General features: G+C 39.6%; 1 protein-coding gene across 11 annotated transcripts in view; it reads right to left on the minus strand.

Moving 5' to 3' along the window:
• Window positions 1-23,907, minus strand: part of LDB2 (LIM domain binding 2) — a 218,413-nt gene that overhangs the window by 11,298 nt on the left and 183,208 nt on the right. For all 11 annotated transcript variants that reach the window (XM_065837544.2, XM_065837542.2, XM_065837543.2 and 8 more), the window contains exon 6: window positions 128-251. In XM_065837544.2, the coding sequence (XP_065693616.1) occupies window positions 128-251 (124 nt within the window). The remainder of the gene's footprint in view (window positions 1-127; window positions 252-23,907) is intronic.

The following is a 23,907-nucleotide window of genomic DNA, read 5'->3' on the forward strand; positions in this document are numbered from 1 at the left end:
AGGCTTACATTTGGAACAGTGCTAATTCTTATTACTTCCCTTTGTAAGTAAATTTGCAGTAAAATTTCCCATTGTTTCTATATGAATTTAACTATAAAATAAGTAAAATACTGGAAATGAAACATACCTGGTGGGGCCACCATTCTCTGCCATTTTTGAAACAAGCAAGTCTTCAAGCAGTCTCGAGGACTTAGATTGTAAGTTTTATGTCTTGACATCAGTTCCTGCATTGGCTCCAGTATTACACACAACTGGAAGAAAAAGTCAGAGTAGAATTTCCATAGCTAGAAAGTATGTTCTTGGCTTTTTTTTTTTTTACCCTTGCTAACAGAGTGTACCTTGTACAGCTCGGTTTAATCTGCACTGAGACTGCAGAACCAAAACTCTGAATGGAGAAAACATTTGCTCACTATTTTCTATTAATTAGTAAAAAAAAAAAAATTTAAAAATCATCAAATAAACTTCAATTCTGGTCTTCCGGGCTGCAGAGATTTCAGAAAAGTAGAAAATTTTCATGCTTGATTGCCAAAGCTGCAAAGATGAATTAATAAATAATAAAATGCCCATAGTGGGTTATCATTCCCTTATAGCAAAATGTACACACAGTCATCTTCTGACCTGCTGCACTCCGTAATGAAGACTTCCCATAAATGAGGGCTGTAAACATGATATTTTGTCTTGCTACTGCACGCAAAATAACTCAGATGTTTTTGTTCCTTTCTTGTTGTGAGTACTACTCATTCTCTTCCCATCACATGAATGACATGTCCAAGAAAAAAGTGGAACGTTTTATTTTCCTTGTCAGCCTGAGTGCTCTATTATGTTGCACCTGGAGATTTCTGAAAACACGGAATTTCAAGAAAACACCTTTTTTTTTTTTTTTTTAAATAGAGTCTTATATATTTTCTATCTGCTCACTTAATAATTAAAATCACTGTTGACTGCTTTTTGCTCCTGTTAGCACAGCATATCTAGCATAAAGAATACAGTGAGCCGGTTTCTTCTCCCTCCTGTTTATCACCATAGAGTCATTTCCAGTCAGTTAAACCTTATGCAAAGCCACAGAATACTGCAGAATTGCATACATGCAATTGAGGGTTCACTCTTACTTGCAGGATTCTTGTTTTTTGGTCATCCTACAGGAGAAGAAAAAATCCAGGTTGCCCCCTAGGTTCCACCTGAAATTTGCAGGGCTGGCACATAGGAGGAAAAGGTTTCTTACTTGCCAACTGAGCACATCCAATAAAGAAATGGCTGACACAGAATAACATGGAACCTGCATGCCATTTTTAGAGTAATTTTTAAAAGCAAAACTGCATTTAGAAGCAGGGGAAGCTTTGTTTTGTTTTGTTTTGTTTTGTTTTGTTTTGTTTTTACCAAAAGAAATAAGGCAACAAGTTAGTCAAATTATTAGAAGTTAGAATGGCAACTGCAGAAAGGCATAACTTAATCTGAGTCTTGTTTTGAGTTATTTACTTAATTTTAGCAAGTCTCACAGAAGGAGAGTTTTTAGATTTACTTCAGCAGGCGCTGATTTCCATCCATGCTTTTACAAGTATGTAAGACATGAGGCAAATTCTCTCTGAGCTGCAGAGCTGGTCAATGTTTTCTCCATTACCCCCATGTGCACCCCACTCTCATTCATACAAATGCAGATGCAAAGTATGCAGAGAAAATAGCTGAAAGGGAGCTGCCATGAGGACTAAGAGATTAGTTCAGCATTTAAATATTATTGTGTATTGGCACTGCCTTTTGATGAGCCTTTCATTAACCGCAGTTAAAACAGAAATAACATAAAGCAGCAGGGAGAATGAAGAACTTCAGTATGAGGAATTATATTCTTCCAACTGCAGAAATTGAATCTGCAGTTGCCTCATTGACTTTTTTTCTTACACAGACTTTTTACATATATTTTTGTAGATAAATATCTGCAAGGTAATCTAATAAACAGAGAGCTGCTATCAGATTGTACACTTTGGGCTCAGATTTTTCTCTGGTTCAATATTCTGGCAAAAATTAAGAGCATCAGGTCTCAAAGTATGTGCAGGATTCAGTTTATGCTGTGAAAGACGTGCTGTATTTTGAGTTCTTAATAAATTTATACTGAAAACCTGCATGCACTTGCTCAGGTTTTGTGTCTGTGAGAGACTCATGATCATAATCAACTTCATTGCTTTGGTTCTCAGATGTCTGGGTTTCCGCCAGGGCTGCCTAAATTGTCTCATTGTGAGCAGATAGTAACTAGCACAAAAAACATAGCTGTGATAATTCTTAACAAACTAGTTAAGCTGGGCAGAGCACTACTGCTACTGGGACTAAAAGTATGTAAATATGCATGTAGGGTCTTCCAAGATTTCCTTACGGACACTTTATTCATGACACTTTTACTCCTTCGTTTATATATATTGTTGGCAACAAAGAGAATGTTTCTTCTTTATTATCTGGCAAAGATATTTCCTCTTGTGCACTAACTGTAATGTACATGGAGGAGAACAATGCAGTCCTTGCTGTCTGCAGATGTCTTGACTGCTAATCCTGTCTATAATTGCTTCCACTTCACGCACAAGATTAAAACTGGGTATGGACCCCAAATGTAGCAATGTCTGACTGATCTCGCATGGACTCAAAATCACAAGTGCTGGGACCCCTTCACTGGGACGCAGGATGGTCTCATCTCCTGGGATGAGACCAAATGGGAGCTGTACAGACTTGCGTGAATTCCTCTTCTGGTTTTGAGACTGGGAAATTCTTAACCATTTTCTCCCTCTAAAGTCTGCAAATTGTAAGGTCAGCTTTGAATGCCTGAGAGCATTGCACTCTGTAGTGACAAGTCCTTTTTAAATGTGTCTAGCTCAGGTGAATTGGACACAAATGTAAAATGAACTGGATTAACAGTAACTGCTATTAAATCTCACAGTCTTTTTCAGTGATCTTTGAGACCAACTTGAATCCTACAGTGAGTCAAAATCCCTGAAACAGGAAAAGATTGTGATCCAAACCTCTTATGTCTGAAGAACTCACCAGTGACAACCAGTAGATTGGCTTTTGCAGAAATCTAGATTAAAAATGTGGGGACAAGTTGCATTTAAGAGCTAGGTTTGCCAAAGCCACCTGTCATCTTTAACTGCTGGTGAGCAGGGTAACTGGCAAGCTGGTTTGACTGCATCATTTTACAAAGTGACTTCTTAAAACAAAGCTAACAAAATGTTTTACATACTCCTATATTCATTGGCATATAGAAGAAGCCGGAGGCTTAGCCTACCTATTCCCCACAGATCACCTAATCTCACTCTGTAGGATTCCTTTTCAAAACATCTATTTTAACATTTTTTTTCAAGCACTAGATAACCTTAAAATGTGCAAGTCTTTAGTGTAGTATTATAAGAATAATGTTTGGAGTACCAACAAAACCTATCTCTTCTACAAGGATTTTCTGCACAGCGGAGACACAGTCACCCAGGAAAATACCCTAAAGACTTAAAGATTTCACTGTAGTGATGATGTGTGATTACAGAAATAACTTCTACATTTCTAGGGATCCAGAGCCTTTAAAGGCAATGCTTGAGAGAGTTAGACATTTCCATGCTCCATGTTTCGGCAACGGAAAAGGTGGGACTCCTTTGCCTGCACGTAGGTGCCCTCGGTTACCCTGGAGCGGATCCATCTGACCTCCCTTGCTGTCCCAGAAGGTTCCATGTGGATGTTTCAGGCACTAGAAGGTGGTGTTAGTGTGTGGGCAATTGAATGAGGGGTAAAGGTAAAAGAAAAAATATGCTTCTTTTAGCTTTTAAAACATCACAATAGACTGTATACTTTCCCTCTGCAGCACTAAACCCTACTGGAAGAACTCCACAAGATGCTCAGTAACCCAGTATTATAAGAATTAGTTTCCAGTCATGTTTTCTTATTTGAACTCATCCCAATGATGTCTGATCATTACTGTGGAAACATTGCTGTTTTACTGTCATGGCTGTGACTTGGATCCGCTGCTAGAGATTAACACAGCTCTTTACAGCGAGAGAAATCATTGGCATGAAAAGTTTGTACCTGTGGGTGCCCAGCACACACTGGACACATGCACAGTTTTGGTGCTGTACAGAGTGTCAGTGATTTTGCTGGAGTTCCATATGGATCCTATGGACAATTCATCAATTACAGGGCTTGGATCCAACTTGAGAAAATTGTAATGTTATACCTTTGGGGCTCAGGGAAGTGAAAGTAGGGAACATAATAAAGCACTTTTTTTGTGTGTGTGTGTGTAGTAAAACACATCTGGAAGGATTTGATTTATTTTATTTTTTCAGTGCCTTTTTTTTTTCTTTTAGAGGAGAAGACTAGCATTTATAGGTTTCAAAAACGAGTCACGTTTCAAGAACTGAGTTATATGAGGAGATATTGGAAGCACTGCAGACAGGCATTGGAGGGTTCTAAGAATATGGATCCGCACATAATTTCCTGTAATACTTCAGTTATCAGCAGAGCCAAAATCGGCCTCCATAGGTAAGGGGTCAGACTGAGCTCTGAGATCACTCCAGTCACACCAAGAATGGATTTAGCTTTATGATTTTTTTGTTCTAATGCTGGGTTTCGATTATTTTCTGAGAACAGACACAGGTACAGAGAGCAGTGAAGATTAGCACAAAGACCCAGGTGAAAGCTCTCTTTTACCATCTTTTGCATACCATAAGCTTATGTATTCTATTACTAATTTAATTACCAATTACCCTCTCCAGTGAAACCTCTTATCTCCATGAGATTTTTCACATTTCCAGTAGCAAAGGTTTGTTTGGCTGCTGGTGAAGCCGTTGCGGTCCTGCCGGCCGGGAGCTGCAGGTGGCAGAGCAAGCCCAGCAAACAGCCTGCGCCTGCTGACGTGCTGGGAGCACAAAAGAGCTGCAGCCTCTCTGCCTTGCGATGACTTCTGCATTTTAAAGAGAATTCAGTGGGGCTTGAGCCTTGCAATACTTAGGTGCTGAGACTGACAGAGCCACCAGCCAGTTTCTCTAAAGTAGGAAACAGATCCAGTTAGTGAGTGCTGGGCAGCCAGCAAGTCCCAAAGTCTATCAAAAGAAGCATGTTTCGGGAACTGTCTCTTCCCAGTTTTGTCTGTATAAGCAGAAGTTTCACTAATAACAATAAAAAAATTGAATTATCTAAAATTTTCAGGTAGATGATACTTAAAAATTTTAATTATGGTGAGACAACATCAGTTTTTCTGAATCAAACCAGCAAGGAACCTGAAAAGAGCTTTCCCCAAAGTTTTACTGAAATTTAGGTTTAACTCTTTGATGCTTAAAACTTCTGGTTGAAGGCTTGTGTTAACCACTTGAAAACAGTAGGAACTGTTGCATAGACATAGCTCAGAGAGATTTACAACCCTTTCTAAAAGTGACAAGAAAACATTTGAATAAGACTATTAGTCACTGTCTGATGTTCAGGTAGGATGTTGACAGTGAAGGTACACGTGGAATATACTGTGTAGCCTTGAAGGGGTTCAGTGCTTTCTTTTAGAGCTCGTTTTTTATCCTTCAGAAAGATTCTGAGTTATTAACTAAAACATCTGAACACAGTGAAATGACATTTTATTTCAATGCTGAAAAGCAGCCTTCCCTCTGCATACCCTGTATGTGCTCTAGAGAGAGGGGCTCCAGCTCACACTGTCAGGGAAATCCTGGCCCCAGTGCCAGGTCCCATTGACTTCAGTGGGGCAGGATTTCTGAAAAGAACTGAAATGTTTCTGCACACTGTTTTATAGACACCCACAGACATGTATTTCCAGAGATCCATGATATGTTACTGAAACACCCATGGTGAGGAAGGGGAGACACTATGGCGGTTTTTTTTAGCCCCTGAAAGTCTGACTTCAGGAGCAGAGTCAAAGGGAGTGCTCTGCACTCACAGCAGTGTGGCACCGAAGCACCAATGCTTTGCTGCAGCCCTCAACACAGTTCATTCTCCCGTGTTAGAAATAGGGAAGGCTTATAGCCGAGTTTAAATTCCTCTGCTCATGCTTGTTTTTCAAAATTAATGTACGTATTAATACCATTCCTCTGCAGAACAGAGGGAGGAATGAAAATTTCCTAGGAACATATTGCTGCTTCTTTCACTGTCTGGCTTGCAATTCACTGCTCAAAATAGCTTGTGTTTCTAAAGAATCACATGTGAATACAGAACATTTCCATATTAAAAGCCATCTTTGTTTTCTATTAAAAATATGGAGATATAAATGAGAAATGTTTTGGTATTTTTAAGAACCAAAAAAATGAGGTGGGTTTTTTTTGTTTGTTTGTTTGGTTTTTTTTTTACACACTTGTTTTTCTGGAGGGGATTGCTTTTGTTTTGTTCTAAGCTCTTGCCCAGTATACCAAGTCAAATATAAGCCTTTTTCTATCAGCATGTTTCTGTGGATCAACTATATCCATGCTCCTTCCCTGCATGATAAACTTTAAGCCAAAATGAGTGATTTTGAGATTCCCATCACTCAACATTCCAGTCTGCTACCCGCTTCCACTTTTTGAAGAGCCACTGTGCACGCCTGCTGAGATGTGGACACTAATAAGAAATGTTCATTGTACATCCTGTGTAACAATATACATGGAATAAATAAATGATCAATTTTGAAATTTTGCAGTACTTAGTGTAGTAAGCAGCAAATTTAGTAACTACTTCCATTTCAATTATAAAAGTGGTAATTCCAACCTGAATATTCAAAATCCAGTCTGTGCAGGCTCATTTATTTTGGTGAAACCTTAGATGATCTTTGGGACAGAATGAAAAGGCAGCTCTCAATGTGAATAGCTTAAGTAGTCCAGGACCACAGAGTAATCCCTGACTTGCTCACTGTGACTACTGTTCTCTCAGTGTTTCCAGTTCCTTCTGTGCCAAAGATTTTTAAATTGGCAGTGTGTAAGCAGATTCAAGTCCTTGGTTTTGCTATGTAGGCAGGGAACAATATGAGCTATCCAGAGGGAAGTAGGAATCTGCTTGGAAATATGGTATTGCCACATTTACTGAATTTATTCCTAAATTAAATACATTTGCTTTAAATAGAAATTAACGAAAAGGTTTAAGAAAATGTCACTGCAATTTCTTTCTTTAGGCTTTGACTTAAAACCTCATTAAGATGAACGTGATCACACATCTCAAAGAAATTGTTCTAGACTAGTTCAGGGCTCAGCAAGACAGAGCTGCACCAGCTTGAACTTGGCTTATATTTTAAGTGCATCTCCAAAACTATATGGAGTGGATATTTTGTGTTAGCTTTAAAAAATGCAGAAATGTGTTCTGCAGCACAATATCATATCAAGAGCTGATTCTGGGACAAATTCCATAACCTGAGATTTACTGGGTGTGGGACATACTTAATAGCCATCACTCCACACTGGAGAAGGTTCTATATTTTGTGACTACTCACCATGCCGAGTCAAGAAATTGTTATACTTACAATCACCTAAGAAGCTAGGAATTAGAATTTTTAGCTTAACATTTGCAATATTAATGATCATTAGTATCTATAGCTTATTATTTATTATTTATTCAATGCCAGAGATATACACAGATATTTTACAAACTACTGAACCCCTTGTTCTGAAGAGATTACTATCTCAACTAGATAAGAGGGAAAATATTAAGCCAGGAGTAATTTGGCAACTGTAAGGTATATACACAAAAATAACAATTTCATGTAGCTATCTCCAAGTCCCTTGAGTACTACTGATATATATTTAAATGTTTCTCACGTGTCATCACTTGAAAATATGGTTGTTTTGCTATGCAGATTGCCTGCTGCGCATTAAGCAAAATGTCATTCATTTCATTGATACTTTGGCTTTTAGGAAACAATATAAGATCAATTCTGCCACAAGGCTCTGGAATTCACTATTTCTTTCCTGCATGTTGCCAACCCTGCAAGATGCTGTGGGACACGCAAGTACTGAAGCTCCGTGCTGGATTCACTAGTAAATACTCAGCAGTCCATAATGTTTATTCATCCCATGCTCTGCTCTGAATGCCAGTCCAGGACTCTCCAGTTTCTCACTAACACCCAGAGGTAGCAAATGATTTCTCAATAATGCAGTATTCAGCTGCTCAATTGCTCCCAAGCTACATAGCTCATCATGTTTTTACACGGCTCTGTATCTGCAGCCATTTCAGTTCCCAGCAACTGTGAGAATGGAAAGAAGCAGTATTCATTTCAGGTAAAGTTAAGCTTAAAAAAAAAAAAAAAAAAATCTGTTTTTCCAGTCAAATACTATGAGTAGGTATGAAACAGACGGTTCTTAACACAGCACAGATATTATCAATGCTGCAGCTAATTCTCATCAATATTTTGGACCCCTATTTATCTTATTTCTGTCTCTCCTTGCCTCCTTTTTTTTTTTTTTTTTTTTTTTTTGACACATCAGCTAGCTGACAACTTCCACCAATGCCCTCTCCTCCATGCGCTCTAGAGCAATTCAGGTGATTATGGAAACTTTGCTAGCTCTCGTGGCCATTAATTCTTTGCTTTTGTGTGATGGCATCAGTGACAGTATCAAACCCATGGGTCTGGTCAGCAAGGAACCCAGCCTCCTTTACAATTCAAAAAACATCTCCCTCCTTCCCTGCACCCCACCTGGGAGTCCAGGTTCCCCACTCTCTGCAGTGTGTCCATACTAGCAAAGGGTCTGGGTACAACACTTCTGTAGCCAGAGAAGCAATCCTGCGAATGTCCTTGTTCTCGCAGAACTGCAGCTGAAATGCTTTGCAGACAGCCGAGCACACTCTCCCTTGAGGAGAGCCTCGTTTGAGGGCCTCCTTAGCGTTCATATTGTACCAAACCAAGCATTTCCTATGCTGGACATGAGCAGTCTTAATGACATCTTCTGTCTATATGCAATGAATAGTGTGAAGCGCCTTTGAGATGCCACATCATGAATGCTGAACTGGCCACGTGTGCTCTCCTCATACATACAGCTCTCGTGCTGGAGTTGCGTTTGTGGAGAAGAGATTGAAATCTGCCTTACTTATCACTTGGGCAGTATGCTCACCATTACAGCATGTGCTGGAATTAATTCCATTTCACAATACTCTTAAGCATTTAAAAAATGTTTTAGGTGTCCCGGTCATTGCTGTAACCATTTGATGACCCTCTCCCCTCAGATTTTTTGAAAAAATAACTTGTTTTACTTTCCTTGTGATTTTGCTTAATCTTTCTATTTAGATCTATAGTTTATGGGTTTAGAAAGAAGCTCTATTATTTTCATTTTTGTTTCTCAATTTAAAGTATTAATACCTATTTTTAAGAGATTTATATTTTTTGGACTCTTCGCAAGAACTTTGCACCTTTAACTTATTCACTTTTCCTCTCATTACCCAGCCATTAAAAGAATGTCCTTTCAGTAAATGGTGTTTTTCCTATTCACCCTCTGTACAATGGGGATACATTTTGAAAAAGTCTTCCTTTAGTGGCATCACACAAGTCTCATGAGCTTTTAATATTGTTTCCACCAGCTGGGCTAATGCCTCTTTCTACCTCAACACCGATGTGAACATTGAAGGTTATGTGGTCCCTTTCCTTTTCTCCTGATGACAAATCAGGTAAAATAAGGACAGTTGATTTCAATACCACAGATAGATATTCCTGGAAAGACAGAGGCAAACTGCATTCATTTGCTCTGTGTATTTCAGCTCATAAAAACAAAAGTACTTGCAGGAGAAATCTCATCTTCCTCCTGATAGGCTTAGTTCTGAAGGCCATGAAAACACAGAAACTGAATAATTCACCATCTAACTCTTTCTTACAGACCTCCTGGTGCAATCTGGCCTCATCCAAAGTATATAGGTTATTTGGTGTTTTCTACAGTGATGGTGACCTGCTTGAACCTTCTCCTTGAGCAGAGATCCTAACTGCCAAAAAGGATCAATACACCAAATCACAAGCCTGTATCGTAACAAGAAGTCTCTTACAGCCCATCATACCATGTGATTCTTCTCTCACAACTATCTGTATATTCAATGATCAATAAGCAAGATTTGTGTCTTACACATCTCAGATCAGAATTAAGCTCTTAAATGATTTTAAGAGAGACCATAAATTTATCTTTGTAATTTAATTTAACATTAATGTTAAGCTATATTGCAAAGTGCATCATGTTGACTGCATAATATGATCCTTTATACTGCAGTTGGTATTGCAGTGAGTATCAATTTCAGAGAGCTTGTCAAGACAAAATTAAATTCTAATGCAAATCGGAACAGATTCATTGATTTCAGCCTACGCTGGATTTGGATGGAGTTCCACCATTATGTGGGGGTTAAGGCCGGTCTACAGTAATTAAGAGGATGAACTAAGCAAATATTTTTTATGTGAGCCTTGTCCTGTGAACTAATATCTCTCTTTTTTGCAGCTAATTATAGGTTATGAATTGACACAGAAACCCAGTATCTGTTGTTTTACCTCACTGTGTTTTGGTGGCCTGGTGCAAAGCACATGACATTTGAAAGCATTCTTACTCTCATTTCCCCTAGATAGTTCAAAAATCATACATCTTACAATTTATTCTCTTTGCATTACTATTGCCTCTGCTCCTAACACAATCACCAATTTTATTTCTTACAGAGGACTGAGTAAAGAACAAAACAAGGGTGACTTTGGCGACTGTTGTGCACTTCAAAAGAGGTTTGTTCCTCTCTTATTCTTTGCCAAGTGCAGATATTTAATAATCAGAATTCCTTAATAATCCACCATCAGAGCCAGTCTAAACAGTATCTTTAGGAAACAGCATCGGAAAGGTCTATTTCCCTGTTTGCCATCTCCCATCTCTATCACGTGTGATGTTGCTACATGACATTTCCTTCCTCTCTATTTCTCCAAAGGCAAACAAGCTACTACTATTCAGCAGTTCTGAGTCAAATCCTAACACTTGATATTTCTGATATGCAAACTGTTAGCTTTTTCTATTTGTGCAACAATGAGACCTTATCAGTTGTGCCGCTTTTCATTTTGACTGTGAAATGCATCCACTATCACTCTTCACCTGTGTCCCTGGCAGCTCCCTTAGGTTCAGATGGAATCCGGTATGTTGTTTGTCTTGTTCAAACCACTGCTGATCCAAAACAAATCACAGCATTATAAAAAAGATCAAGAGTGTAGGGACTGCATTTGAATGCTGACAATTTTTACTGTGCGGCTGTATTACAACTCAGAAATAAGTTTGGGAATGTTTTCATGGTGAAGTGGTCTGGAGGCAGCAAATGCTGCCTTAAAGATACTGAAAGTAGAACAATAGGAGAGTCTCTGCCTGGCCAAAATACATGTCTGAAAATTTAGTGGTGTGGTTGAAGCTTTAGTTTAGTGTGTAATTTTTTGAGGATACTTCAAAATGTGCCACAGATGAAGACACCCTTTCTACTGAAAAACAAAACATCACCCTCACCTTTGATTTTACAAATTCATTTTTTTTTACATTGCACTATTTTCAAGTTTCCTTGTACAAGAAATCAGCTTTCCTTCATACAATAGATTAACATGAAGATTCATACATAGTGGGGCAATACCAAAACTATGATTTATCCTTCAGACTAACATGTAGATAGCAACTCTAATCTTATTTACAACCATGCAAAATGAAAGCTTTTTCCAGAGAATAAGCAGCTACTTCGTGTGTGTCATGAATCTCTTCCCCATCCATATAAAATCCTCTTGTTTCTATACTGCAGCTCAAGCACAAATGCAGTGTTTTTCACATAACCAGTTCTATTTTTAGCCTGAATTGTAGGAAGTCTGCAGCATTAATAAATGGAAGAGAAGTACAGAACTACACCGCATGGTAATGTCCCAATGCGAAAGCTACCTTGGCCTTTAGCCAATGAACTGTGGTTAGATGTTAGACCAATGAAAGTCAAAACACCACTTATAATGGAATGATTAATAAGGTGACAAACTTCCATGCATTTATTTCATACTTTTCACATGCTAACCTTATTAATACCAACATATTTTCTATTTTACTAGTGGTATCTCTCAGCCTGAAGCATGCATATATATATATATATATATATATATATATATATATCCATATATATATATATGTGTGTGTGTGTGTGTGTGTGTATGTAGTGTATGTATTTTTATATATGCAGTTGACGTTTGCTTAATTCTGCATTCCAATAGAAAGAAACAATATAAGAAATAGATGATACTTCACAGTGCTGAGCTTTACATAGGAAAAAAGGAATAAGGAAGGAGCTTTTCTTTATAAACTAATAAAGCATCTTCACTTGACACTAAATCCATTGTTTCATGATTTTCTCCCCTACTAACTCTGGTACCTTGTTTGGCACCAAAATTATGAAAGCAAAAATCCTCCACAGCCATTACATAAAGGACAAAAGTTCACAGGGACACAGTCTTCTGCAATCTCTCCACTTCTCACCCAATCCAGAAAACTTGTCCCGGCACTGTTAGGCTGTGGACAGATGGATGTTTATATAAAAGACCTTGTACCTCAACAGAATTCCATTTCAGGGTTATATAAAAACAGCAATTACTGGAAAATGGAACTTTTTAATTAAACGTATTCTAAGAAAGTAGGGATTAATGACTTTATAGTAGAGAGTATTTAATGCTTGCAGTCATAGATCATCCACTAGTGAAGCTGTGTTATCACCATCAGGCAACGATGCTTTTAAGTATTGATAGTATGTGCATTAATGATGCTTTAAACTGTTTTCATAATAACATAATTATTAACATAACTAATGTATACTGTACCTATTATTAAAATACTGTTTTCAAAAACTCAATTCACAGCAACAAAATAAATAAGATACACTTCAGATCAGGCTAGTTTTCCCTTGGCCCAGTGAATTGTGGATAAGCTACATTTTGAATCTTTTTAGTAATGCTAATGTAGTAGGATAAATTTCCTCATAAGTATGCCAGAAAAAATATAAAAACCACCCATCTGATTCTCTGATTTGTAGGTAGGAAGGAAATTATTACTTTGCACCTCAGTTAAATGAAGGCAATAAAATGTGGGCAAAATTATTTACTGGTTCTGAAATTGTGCCTGCACAGATCAGAGCCTAGGTCATGCTCATCTTAAAAAATCAAGTTCCCATGGATCAAATACTATATGGTGAAATCAGAAGCCCAAGCACAAAAGTTGAAAGAGAAGAAAGAAAAAAAAAAAACACCACCATTAGGTTTGTTTTTCTGTTACGAATTCTGTTCAGGTACAGCAAAATCAATACTCTTCCCCTGACTGTACACAGTGTACTCGAGCTGTTCTGTCAGGATCTACACAAAAACAGAGATGGGATTTAAGGTAGGCGGATCTGATGGTCAGGCAGAGGTATAACACACCAGTCCCAACTTCTCAGAACGACAGCATCTCACAGCACTGTGGGGGGATCATGTGCAGCGACAGCATCGCCCTACACCCCCTGCTCACACAAGCGCTCAGGGGTCTGTCAGTGCTGCAGAGGTAGATCCTGGTGAAACACATCTAATGTCCCCCCTCAGAGGGAATATGGCGTGACATGGTGTCCACAGCCAAACAGACAGTCCAGCCTCTTCCCCTCATCCCGCAAGGCAGCACAGAATAGGCAGAAAGATGGAGAAGTACCAACCAAACTGACAGTCACTACACACTTAGAAAAATCAAAATGCCCAATCTGCCTGGTATTTTCATAAATTAGATACTGGATCATGCAACTGCCTTACAACACATGATGCTGTACCTCAACTTGACCTCCACTGCACTAATCTGTGACGTGAAATGACTAAGATCCATGCTCCCTCTTCCCTCACGTACGTAAAGAAGTGACCTAAAAAGCAAACAAGAAAAAACTCTTTCTCTGCTTCTGTTTTTCCCTCCCCAGTCTTTTACAAGCCCGTCCTACGGTAGATCCTGACATGCATCAGGATCATCACATGCTGCTTGGCATTGCTGCTGTCTGATCTCAGTGTGTGTCTTGATATGTCTGTGCTGAATTTCTGGGTTAGTTGTACAGGTGAAATGGAAAAAGGAGAGAGCAATAACACACAATTGTTTCACAAAAAGAAACCTTTCAATGGTTGTCAAATTACTTAATCCACAGACTACTTAGATGAATAACTGAGCTGCCAGCTGAAAAGGAAATGTATTTTCTGGGAAGTCTTTCAAACGCATCCATTCATTTGAAGTTCTCAATAACAGCAATATTGAAAAAGGTCTTCTGTGTGTGTATCGGTGCTACCAGCTGCACTGCAGTGCTGCTGCTCTCAATGCTGTTAACTGCGTGACTAGGACTGTGCTTCAGCAGCACAACAACCCTGGTGTTAAAGTTTCTGGGTACCAGTGATGCAGGGAACTGTGCTTGCAGAAACTAAATTGACCAGTTCAAATTTTTTCAAAAATATTTGACAGGTTACTTTTGTATCAGCATGCTTCACGCCACACGAGGAATCATCTGCCAGTTCCATTCCAGCATGAGATCAGGTACTGCCCAGCACAAAGAACAAAGCCTAAATTGCACAATGGATGCTCTGTCAGTATAACTGAGGTGTGATTTTGCTCTCATCTGATCCAGACTAAGTTTACATGGCTTGGTGATCCAGCGCACAAGGATCCATTATAGATGGGTATGGAACCATAGACTTAGGGGTACATTTATGCTCCCAGATACAAGGGGTGAGGCCCCTTCTGCAGCCTCCAGGGCAGGTGATAGAGCAGCCCTGTGTGCACACAGCTGGACCCTGCTGGGGTGGGCACAGCTTTTAACTGGAAACCATCCCTCACCCAGGCTGCTCTGAGAACGGTACGAAGATGTGGTCTGGGAGAGAGAGAGGTGTCATGGGAGAAACTGTCAGAGCAAACATGCCAACAGCTCACCTGTGTGGATATTTATGCACCATCTCCTGACCCAGTGCCATAGCTCTGCTTGGTTTACCGGCAGAAATTCGGCCAGAGACACTTACACCAAGAACATTGTCTACCAAAGGACAGCTACAGGTCTGGTGACTGGGATGTCCTGTTTGATTTCTGTGTTGAAGAGGAACTGGATTAATTGGACAGACCTATGTTTCTGGACTGGGCAGTCGAACTCTGTGGTCAGCTGCAGACAGCGCTGTCCATGCATTACTAATGCATACAGACAGCATGCTGAGGTCCTGGTGCTGCTGGGGATCCTGCAGCTGTTATTTCCAGAGTGGTCACAATGTCCCTAGAAGCTCACAAGACACCGTGGCTGTCTCTGGAAACTCTGACCATGACAACAATTACGATTTGGCTTCTAATACTTTTTAAATAAAAAGAATATTGCCAATTTACATCTTCTTATGTGAGCAAGGCAATGTGAATTTTACTTCTGGCACACAGTTTAGATAATTTTGCCTATGCTAACACATCCATTTTCTTCAGGCAGTTCAGTGCTTTTAGAGAGCAAGGACAGATTTTGAACTTTTCTGCTAGTGTGATCACAGTAATGTATCCTCTGTCTTCAAAACAGCTTTTTAATGTGTTCCAGCCAGGACTGAAAATATCACACAAGTCACAGAACAATCGTCAAATTCTCATTATCAGCACTAGTGTCAGGAGAAGTCAGTTTTAAGGGAAGGAGTTATTGAGACCTTAAGATTTCTGTGGTGTTTTCTTTTCTTCTTTTTTTTTTTTTTTTCCCCCTGAGAAAATAGCCTCCTGGTACCCCACATGGCATCCAGAAAGACCTTCCAATGGTTCCCTGAACTAGTCTATGTCCCATATATATAATAAGGAAACTAGTAATTCCATAATTCAAAATGGGTACTCTGAGGATACTTCTGTTCTTGCCAAACACCAGTTATGTCTCAGCGAAATGGAAGCCACTGGGTTCAGTTTGGCAATAATTCAGTAAAATGTAATGGTCTATGATATACACAAAATCAGACTGGTTCTCTGCTGATGCCTTATGTCCTTTAACACCATCTATGAATCAATGATGTTTTATCAGTAATTCTGAGGTGTTCTCTTAGAATAAGAACTGAAAATTAAACTACCTAAACAATTACTACTTTTTTTTACTGTTTGTTAAAGGGATCATTTTAATTTTTACAGTCATGTTACAAAATATTGTGTTATTCAACACCAAAAGACAGGACACATAAAATTCTTTACCTATTTTTTTTCTTTTCCTTTCCTGCAGCTAAACCAGAATTTTTCAGTTCTTTAAAGATGGGGCAGTATTTGCGGCTCGTGTGCCATCGCACAGAGGAAGCCAAGTTAAACTTCTGTGCAAATGCCTTTTGACTTGCATAGCCATTATCTTTTGTGGCACAGATTGTTAAGTGGAATTGTTACCAATGAAATAAGTAACAATTCAATTATATTTCTTATAGCAATTTATATTACAAGGTGTAACTTCCAATACTTAAGCAGTTTTGATCAAGAGAAATAAACACATATTTTTAGTCATTTAAATGGCTTGGCATATGCTAGTACACGATATGACACTTCAGAGATGCACTCATACTTGCTGGACTACTGGAATACCAGGATCTTTTTTCCTATATTACTGTTCCTATGTTTGACAACAGATAAGTCCAGTATCACCTCTTGACTAATATACATATTTCACAACAGTATCTGAACAACCGAGTTTCTCAGCTTTCAATCATATTTCGCAGGAAACCATCCTCAGCAGTACTATTGATCCAAAGATCAGCTGAAAGGATCAAAATGCCTACTGCCCGCTCTGATCAACACAACATGGTCTTAGTGAACAGCTGCATTGTCTAAACCACCTAAACAACAGCCAGCGACTGTGTCCAGGCCCACACTTCGCATGTACTCACTCACAGCACCCAAGCATGTTTGAAAAACCTGTGCTTCTTATTCTCTGCATAATAATTTCCACACTTGTGTTTCCTATAGTTAAATAGCAATTCCTATCTGAGTCTGAACTAGACTCCAGAGTAGATAATTTTAAGCTCTACAACCTTCCCTGCTCCTAAAAAATCGTAAATGAAAAAAATCCAATCTCTGAGGTCTATGAAATGACATCATTCTTCCTTCCCTCTCCCGGCTGCGGGTTTGTAAGCACCCAGATTTTTGTGTTCATAGCTTCCTGAAACAATTTTCTTCTTCCAAATGTATTTCAACACACAGTCCCATGCGCCTACTATCCTTTCCCCTTCTGATACTTGGTTCAGCAGATGGTGCAAATGAACGGGCATATACAATATTTGCTTAATCCTATGCTGCTCTGAATTGCTGTTTTGAGACTAATGCAGCTAGTTTATTATTGTGAATTGTCTGCATTATGTCCTTGCCTCTGTTGTTTGATTTATCTTGTTCTTCCCAAGTGGGTTCCTTCTGGGAGCTGATGACGAAGGATCATGCATCTTGGAGAGCTTTTTAGTTAGCTCCACCGAAAGGTGGAAACTCTTGTTAAGAAATTTCCTGAAGTCTAAGAGATGACACAACGCATGAAGCACAGCCAGAGCCAGAGATATCCGATCATTAAAATTATTCTGAGATTGAACAGGAAAATAGTGAGATCATTATGACACGAGTCAATTGATCAAGACATGAGGATAAATTAGCCTGCAGACACCACTGACCAGCAAAGCTTTAGCAGGAATATGCTCTTTCGGACCCCTTGTTTCTAAGCTTTTAACTAGTTTTGCAGACTGCAAAAGAACCCTTGTCTTGGTGTTTTGGGAAGCCACATGGTATGTGCCTCACAAAGTGAATATTTAGGGTGTGGAGAACATAAGAAATACTGGTAATATTTTTATATTCACTAGATATGCCCCAGGTTTCCTAACCCTTCAGTAATCTGTGGCTAAGTGGAGAAATCAGAAGCAAGAAGACTGCAAGCATTTGTATCCAACCATATAACCTGTGATTGAATGACCCATCAAATATTGAATAAGCTTCTACCTACGAAAAATCTTGTTTCAGAGACATTAGTCCTAACTGATTGCCTTCTCTCCATTCTCCTCCTCTCCCAGAAAGCAAAACCAGAAGAGATAATGTGGAAGCTTTAGGAAGGGACAGAATCACAGAATCACAGAATGTCAGGGATTGGAAGGGACCTCGAAAGATCATTTGGTCCAATCCCCCTGCCAGAGCAGGAACACCCAGATGAGGTTACACAGGAATGTGTCCAGGTGGGTTTTGAATGTCTCCAGAGTAGGAGACTCCACAACCCCCCTGAGCAGCCTGTTCCAGTGCTCTCTTACCCTTACTGAGAAGAACTTTCTTCTCAAATTCAAGTGGGACAAAGGACACTACACTAAGGCTGCTGTTTCTCAGGTGGCAATGCCAGCTTAAGCAGCACCACAGTGTCCCCACTGCTTTGTGAGCCCAGCTACTTGTGTGGCTGTACAGCAAATCAGTTGGGGGAACAGATCTGTCCAAAAAATGACCAAGGGAAGAGGCAGTATGTGGGCAGAAATGTGCGGCTGAAATTGGTCATGTGGGACAAATGCTGCTTAAGAAACTGGTACAGACAGCTAATCCACGTGTGGGTTTCTGAAATCAATTGGAGAAGTTTTTCTCCTTGGTGATAGACAAAGGCATTTTTAGGAGTCTGTTCTGAGTGAGATCCTTGTCTACTCGTTTAAGGAAAGCTGTCTTAATTTAGCCCTATTTAAAGCCCATTATCTCAGCTCCCCAGAAAGGGTCTTTCTGGAGCAGAGGCTGATATTTCTGTGGAGACTCGTGCCTCTCAGGTCCAGACTAAGAATTGCTCTTGGGGATCACCCTTACTGCACTATGGCTGGACTGCATAAATAAGATGACATAACAGCTGGGTACCAAAGCTCTTTGGTCAGAAGCCAGGATAAATGACAACAGAGGAAACTACATTTAGTTCTGCACTGCATTTAAATTCATTTTTATCTGTATATGACTCTTCTAGTTTTCCCAGTAGCCAAGTATGGTGAAGAGGAGAATGTAGTTTCTAGGAGAACTGATTTCCTGATTGAATTCCAAAGAACCATCATTTATCTGGCAGGCTGAGCTACAGCAGTTTTTCTTCTTATTGTGATAGAAGCTGCGCCCTGATCCTAGCAGAGAAGCAGCACTGGGAACTCACCTTCATCCAGGGTTTTGCATTATAGTACCATGTAAAGTATTAGGGACATGTAAACAGACCATGGATGTTTGGCCATTTAAGATTCAAGAGACTGTGCCAAAATATTCCCTAAGCCTTGATACTCTACAGCCTTGTATTCTGTCTGATCCAGAGTTTAACGCATTTCTGGGTTCATGCCACAATGGGAAGAGGCATGGACAAAGTTAAATCTTTGCTTTCCATGGCTTTACTTTCCATGGTGGCTATTTGTAAGCTTCAGGTCCTATCCTGCCCTTATTTGTTTAGTGCCAAGAAGGTAAATTAAAACAGGCTGGCCATGGGAGGACCACGGGCATAGTTGAGGAGGCAGAAGCTCCTCTCTCAGTCATGGGAGTTTACTGCGTGCACAACTCTGCATCCCCTCTGAGGAGGATCAAACCCCAACACCAAAACCACTGCCAGCGGTGGAGTAACAGGTTGGCATAGCCCCTTACATCTGGCAGAAGAAAGCCCATCTGCTGGACATGATGCTGTCAAAAGATCATTTTGGGGGGGATTCCAGGAACTTTCTCTCATGCAGAAAGGTCAGTTTGTGTCTGGCTGCCAGCACAGGCAACACCTAGCAGGACCCTCAGCTCCGTTAGTAAGAGGGGTAGCAGGCAGGGTCAGAGCTTCTGCTTCGCCCAGCACCACGGGACCTCCAGCCAGGACCACTGCGGTGTGTTTGTTCCTAAATTTGTAAGAGGTCTAAATCAGTCAGGGAGGAATCTAAATCATGAGTGCTCCCTACTGCTTTATGTAGGAAGATCCAGCAACACTCTCTGCTGCTCACAGAAGAAAAAATATATAGAAACGCTTCTCATGGTTGCTAGATATGACTTTGAGGCACCTAACAGCCTAGCAGGAAAAAGTAGCACTTTTTTTTTTTCCCTTCTGTTGACTATAAAATAGCCCAAGGTCACCAATAAGCAAAATGAAGGCTCAAAATACCAACTCCACGTGCAAGCTTGAAACAAAGTTAAAATTATATCAAATCAACAATAACTCATTCCCCTGGCGTTCCACCTGCCCTCATTAGGTTATACAGAACAAATGTCAAAGAGATAACATTCAGGAAAAAGGTGTTCTTCTGATAAGGAAAATAGCTTTGTAGCAGTTCCTTTGGGGGGAAATAAATAGTCTTCCTTCCCTCCTTTTAAAAACAGACCAGCTGATCTATTACTAGATTTGTGCAAAGTTTCACACAACAAGGTCCTTAAACTACTGTTATACTTCATTTGTGTCTTGGTAAAACAACGTCATAAGGTCCCAAGATTACTATCTCACAGTGATTTCCAGATAAGACTTGCAGTTTACATGTACAAACATCTTTTTCTTAGTTGCTGGCACTGCAAACCCTTGCTTGGAGTTTGAAAGTCAAGCTGTGTTCCTTCTGTCTCATATATCACCACAATAAAACACTGCACTCAGTGCTTAACAATTCTGTTGTAAAGTGCAACTCAGAAAGGAGGTACTCCTCTAATCTTTGCAAGCTGCATGACTTTGCAGCACTAACAAAAGAAATCAAAGAGTAAATTTTCACTTTATTCTGACGGGCAGACAAGGACCAGAGGTATTCAAGGAGTTGGCATTTTTTTACAGATTTTAGTCCCATTTTGTGGACCCAGATACACACTTTCAAGTGTCAGGGGTTCTCCATGGCGTTCAGGAGTTGTCCTCACCTCCTGGAACACCTTGTGTAATGTACCAGTTGGGCATTTTGGTGCCTGGCTGTTACACACCTGCCTCCAGTGTAGGCAGCTGGCCTCAGCCAGAGGCAAGTAAAGGCATTTCTGTCACTACTAGAAGTGCATATAGGAGGGGAGTAAAAAGAGTCTGCCATTTCTCCTGCTAGTTGACAGAGCGAATTGTTATTACCAACTGTGATCCTAGTACGCAGGAGAACAATAATACCATTTTCCTGTGACAGAAAGAACAGGTACACACAAGCATGTGTTTCTGTTAATATAGAAAAAAAAGGAATGAAACAGTGGTAGTGATACCAGGCAAAAATTTAGGAGAGCTGGTCTTCAAGCTCGTACTTGGTCTGTGACCATGATCATAACACTAAATACAACCTCAGAAAAAAAAAAATAAAAAAGGATCCAAAAGCACCTACACTCAAACATTCAACTCCAAGAGTATGAGCCATCAGAAGTCTTGCTGAGGCATCTGTGTTTTACCTGCCTTGGTTGAGGTGAGCCTGGCACATGCCCAAACAATTCAGAATTCACAAAACAGTGTGCCTATGCAATCCTAACAAACTAAATGTGCCAGCACTATTCACCAGCAGTGAGGCCAACTGGCAGGGAATGTCTCACCTTCATAATGTTATGCATTCTCTCACACCAAGACAGGAAACCACACACAAGTTGTCTTCCAGCAATGGACTCTATATCATGCCAAATCCTGAACCACACCCAGGAATTATTTGGGATTCAGCAAAGCAGGCCAGGAAGAGCTTTAAAAGAGCATAGACATTGCATTCAGGTACCTAAGAACATCGCTAGATGCTGTTTAATATACCAGGATGGACATAACCTGAGGGTCTTGAACAGACACATGGTCTCTAAGTCTGACAGACCCGGATGGCTTAAGTATATAGAAGTACAAATTGAGTATGAAGAAGAGAAACTACCAGCACCTTCCCTCTAACCCACTGTTCAGTGGCTCTTCAATTAAAAAAAAAAAAAAAATATACTCATGAGAGCAAAGACCAAATTACAGAAGTCCTCATTCTTAGTCAGCTATGCTCCCTATCAGGTGAAACAATCTGACTCCTGTTTTGTTCTCTCCCTTCTGACCCAAGGAGCCATGCCCTCCTGGTTGCATCTCAGCCCAGCTTCAATTGGTTGCCCACAGCACGCACTGTTTTTTTAGCCCATTTATGGTGCATCAGCGCATGAGGCTTTGAACTCCATCAGGTTAAGGAGGACACTGACCCATATGTAGAAACTTCTGGGCAAGGGTTCTGGAACACCAGATAAAGCAAGGCAGCACTTAGCACCTCCAATGCTGTGCTGTAAAAATAAAAAAAAGAATGGCTGGCCGAAAGCAGCATGGCACAAATGCCTGTAGTGTCGCAAGCTATGAACTCTGGTCAAAGACAAGACTCTAACTGAAGGCTGTAGTGAAGCCCCTAAGTCTGTCTGTTTCTTTATGTCCTGAGCATCCTAAAGCTCCTCACTTGTGAAATGGATATAATGGCTTTTATAATAATATTGCTAGAATAAAAAAAATCAAAATTGCAAAAAGATCAGATACTATGATGATGGGAGTGCAGGTAGAGCTAGATTTTCAGAGTCCACAGAAAATACGAGAAGGCATAACAAAATTCATTATAGGAAATGGCTTTACTATGCTAGAACTTTCAGGCATGTTATCAATGATGTCATGGACATATACTTTAGCAAATGTACGTGGATGAACTTTCTTCCCCTCTTCATAATTATTTCTATTTTATAATAGCTGCAAGAGCCTGCAGGCAGTGCATTTACTTGTACTTTTTGGATGGCTGAAGTCACCTGGTTTGCCTGATGCTACGTGATTCATTCAAGGTGTTTAACACTGATAACCAACCACAGATGCACTCCCTGGACTTTCCCATTGCCTCAGTAACACATTGTCTAAAATGGCCAACTAAGATGTGGGGTTTTTTCCCAAGTAAAACTGGGGAAACCACAGAATTTATATTAATATAAAAATACCTAGATGATAAGCAAAAAACTAAAAAAGTCATTATAGATTAATCCCTTCTGGGTTTTGTTTAATTTTTTTTTGAGTACTCCCAAGTGGGAGGTTGAATTGTTCATCACCAAAGGCATTTTCTGCACAATCATGATTTCTATGATATTCTATAGATTCAAACAGCCTTATTTATTAAAACACAGAGGGTTAAGTGTTATTAAATGCATGTTCCTGACAGCCCCCGCAGATACAAATAAAATAGCTAATGAGAAGAAAAACTGTCCATAGAACCTTATTCCCAAGGTATAGATCATCTTTAAGCCAGATTGTGAGGACAAATGGTTGTTTTTACTTTTATATACATCACCTTCCACGATTACATGTAGATGACTAGCTCTTCGGACTGTATCCATAACTAGCCTCAGAATTTGATTCCATCCTTACTAGTAGGAAGCTGAGCAAAGATGAACTGTATTAATTACCTGGGAAAGCATATGTTTATGGGCCTAAAATAAATGAGTGTGAGTAAAATTTAACCAGCTCACCTTTTAAAAGCTTTGTCAAAGCAAGCCCTGTTTTGGCCTGTTTTGTTTGTTTGTTTGTTTTTGTTTGTTTGTTGTGTTTGTTTGTTTTTTAATAACTGAGTATAATTCCACTGAAATCAACAACCCTCTTGCAGTTGATATCCTCTGAAGTTCTTTCTAATCTGATTCTTGTCCAGAAAGAAACTACAAATGAACAAAACTTTGAACAACGAAATCAAACACTGGAAGTTAAAAACGTAAGCTCCCTTTAGGTTTGTGTGGGAATATAAATTAGGGCTAAAGGCTGACATGATACATCCATCTTGAGAAGTACTAAGCAGCCACAACTTCCATTTAAACAAAAGCATTATCAAGGACCAATAACTGCCTTCATAGCAGGTGTTTAAAAAAGCTGCTTTCTTCTTAAATTTTACAAAAAGGAAATGGAGAGAAAAAAGCCTAAAATATCACTCCAAACCAATCAGCGGCAAAAAAAGTATTTTGTTTTATATTTTGACCCTTCCTATGATTTCTGTGGTTTTCTATCCTCTTCAAGAAAATGGTCTTTAGCAGAATTTGGTGCAAGAAACATGGGTGGACAGCGTAAGCAGAGAAGTGAGAGCATCTTCATAGG

The sequence above is a fragment of the Patagioenas fasciata genome, chromosome 4 (assembly GCF_037038585.1).
Source record: "Patagioenas fasciata isolate bPatFas1 chromosome 4, bPatFas1.hap1, whole genome shotgun sequence".
NCBI lineage: Eukaryota > Metazoa > Chordata > Aves > Columbiformes > Columbidae > Patagioenas > Patagioenas fasciata.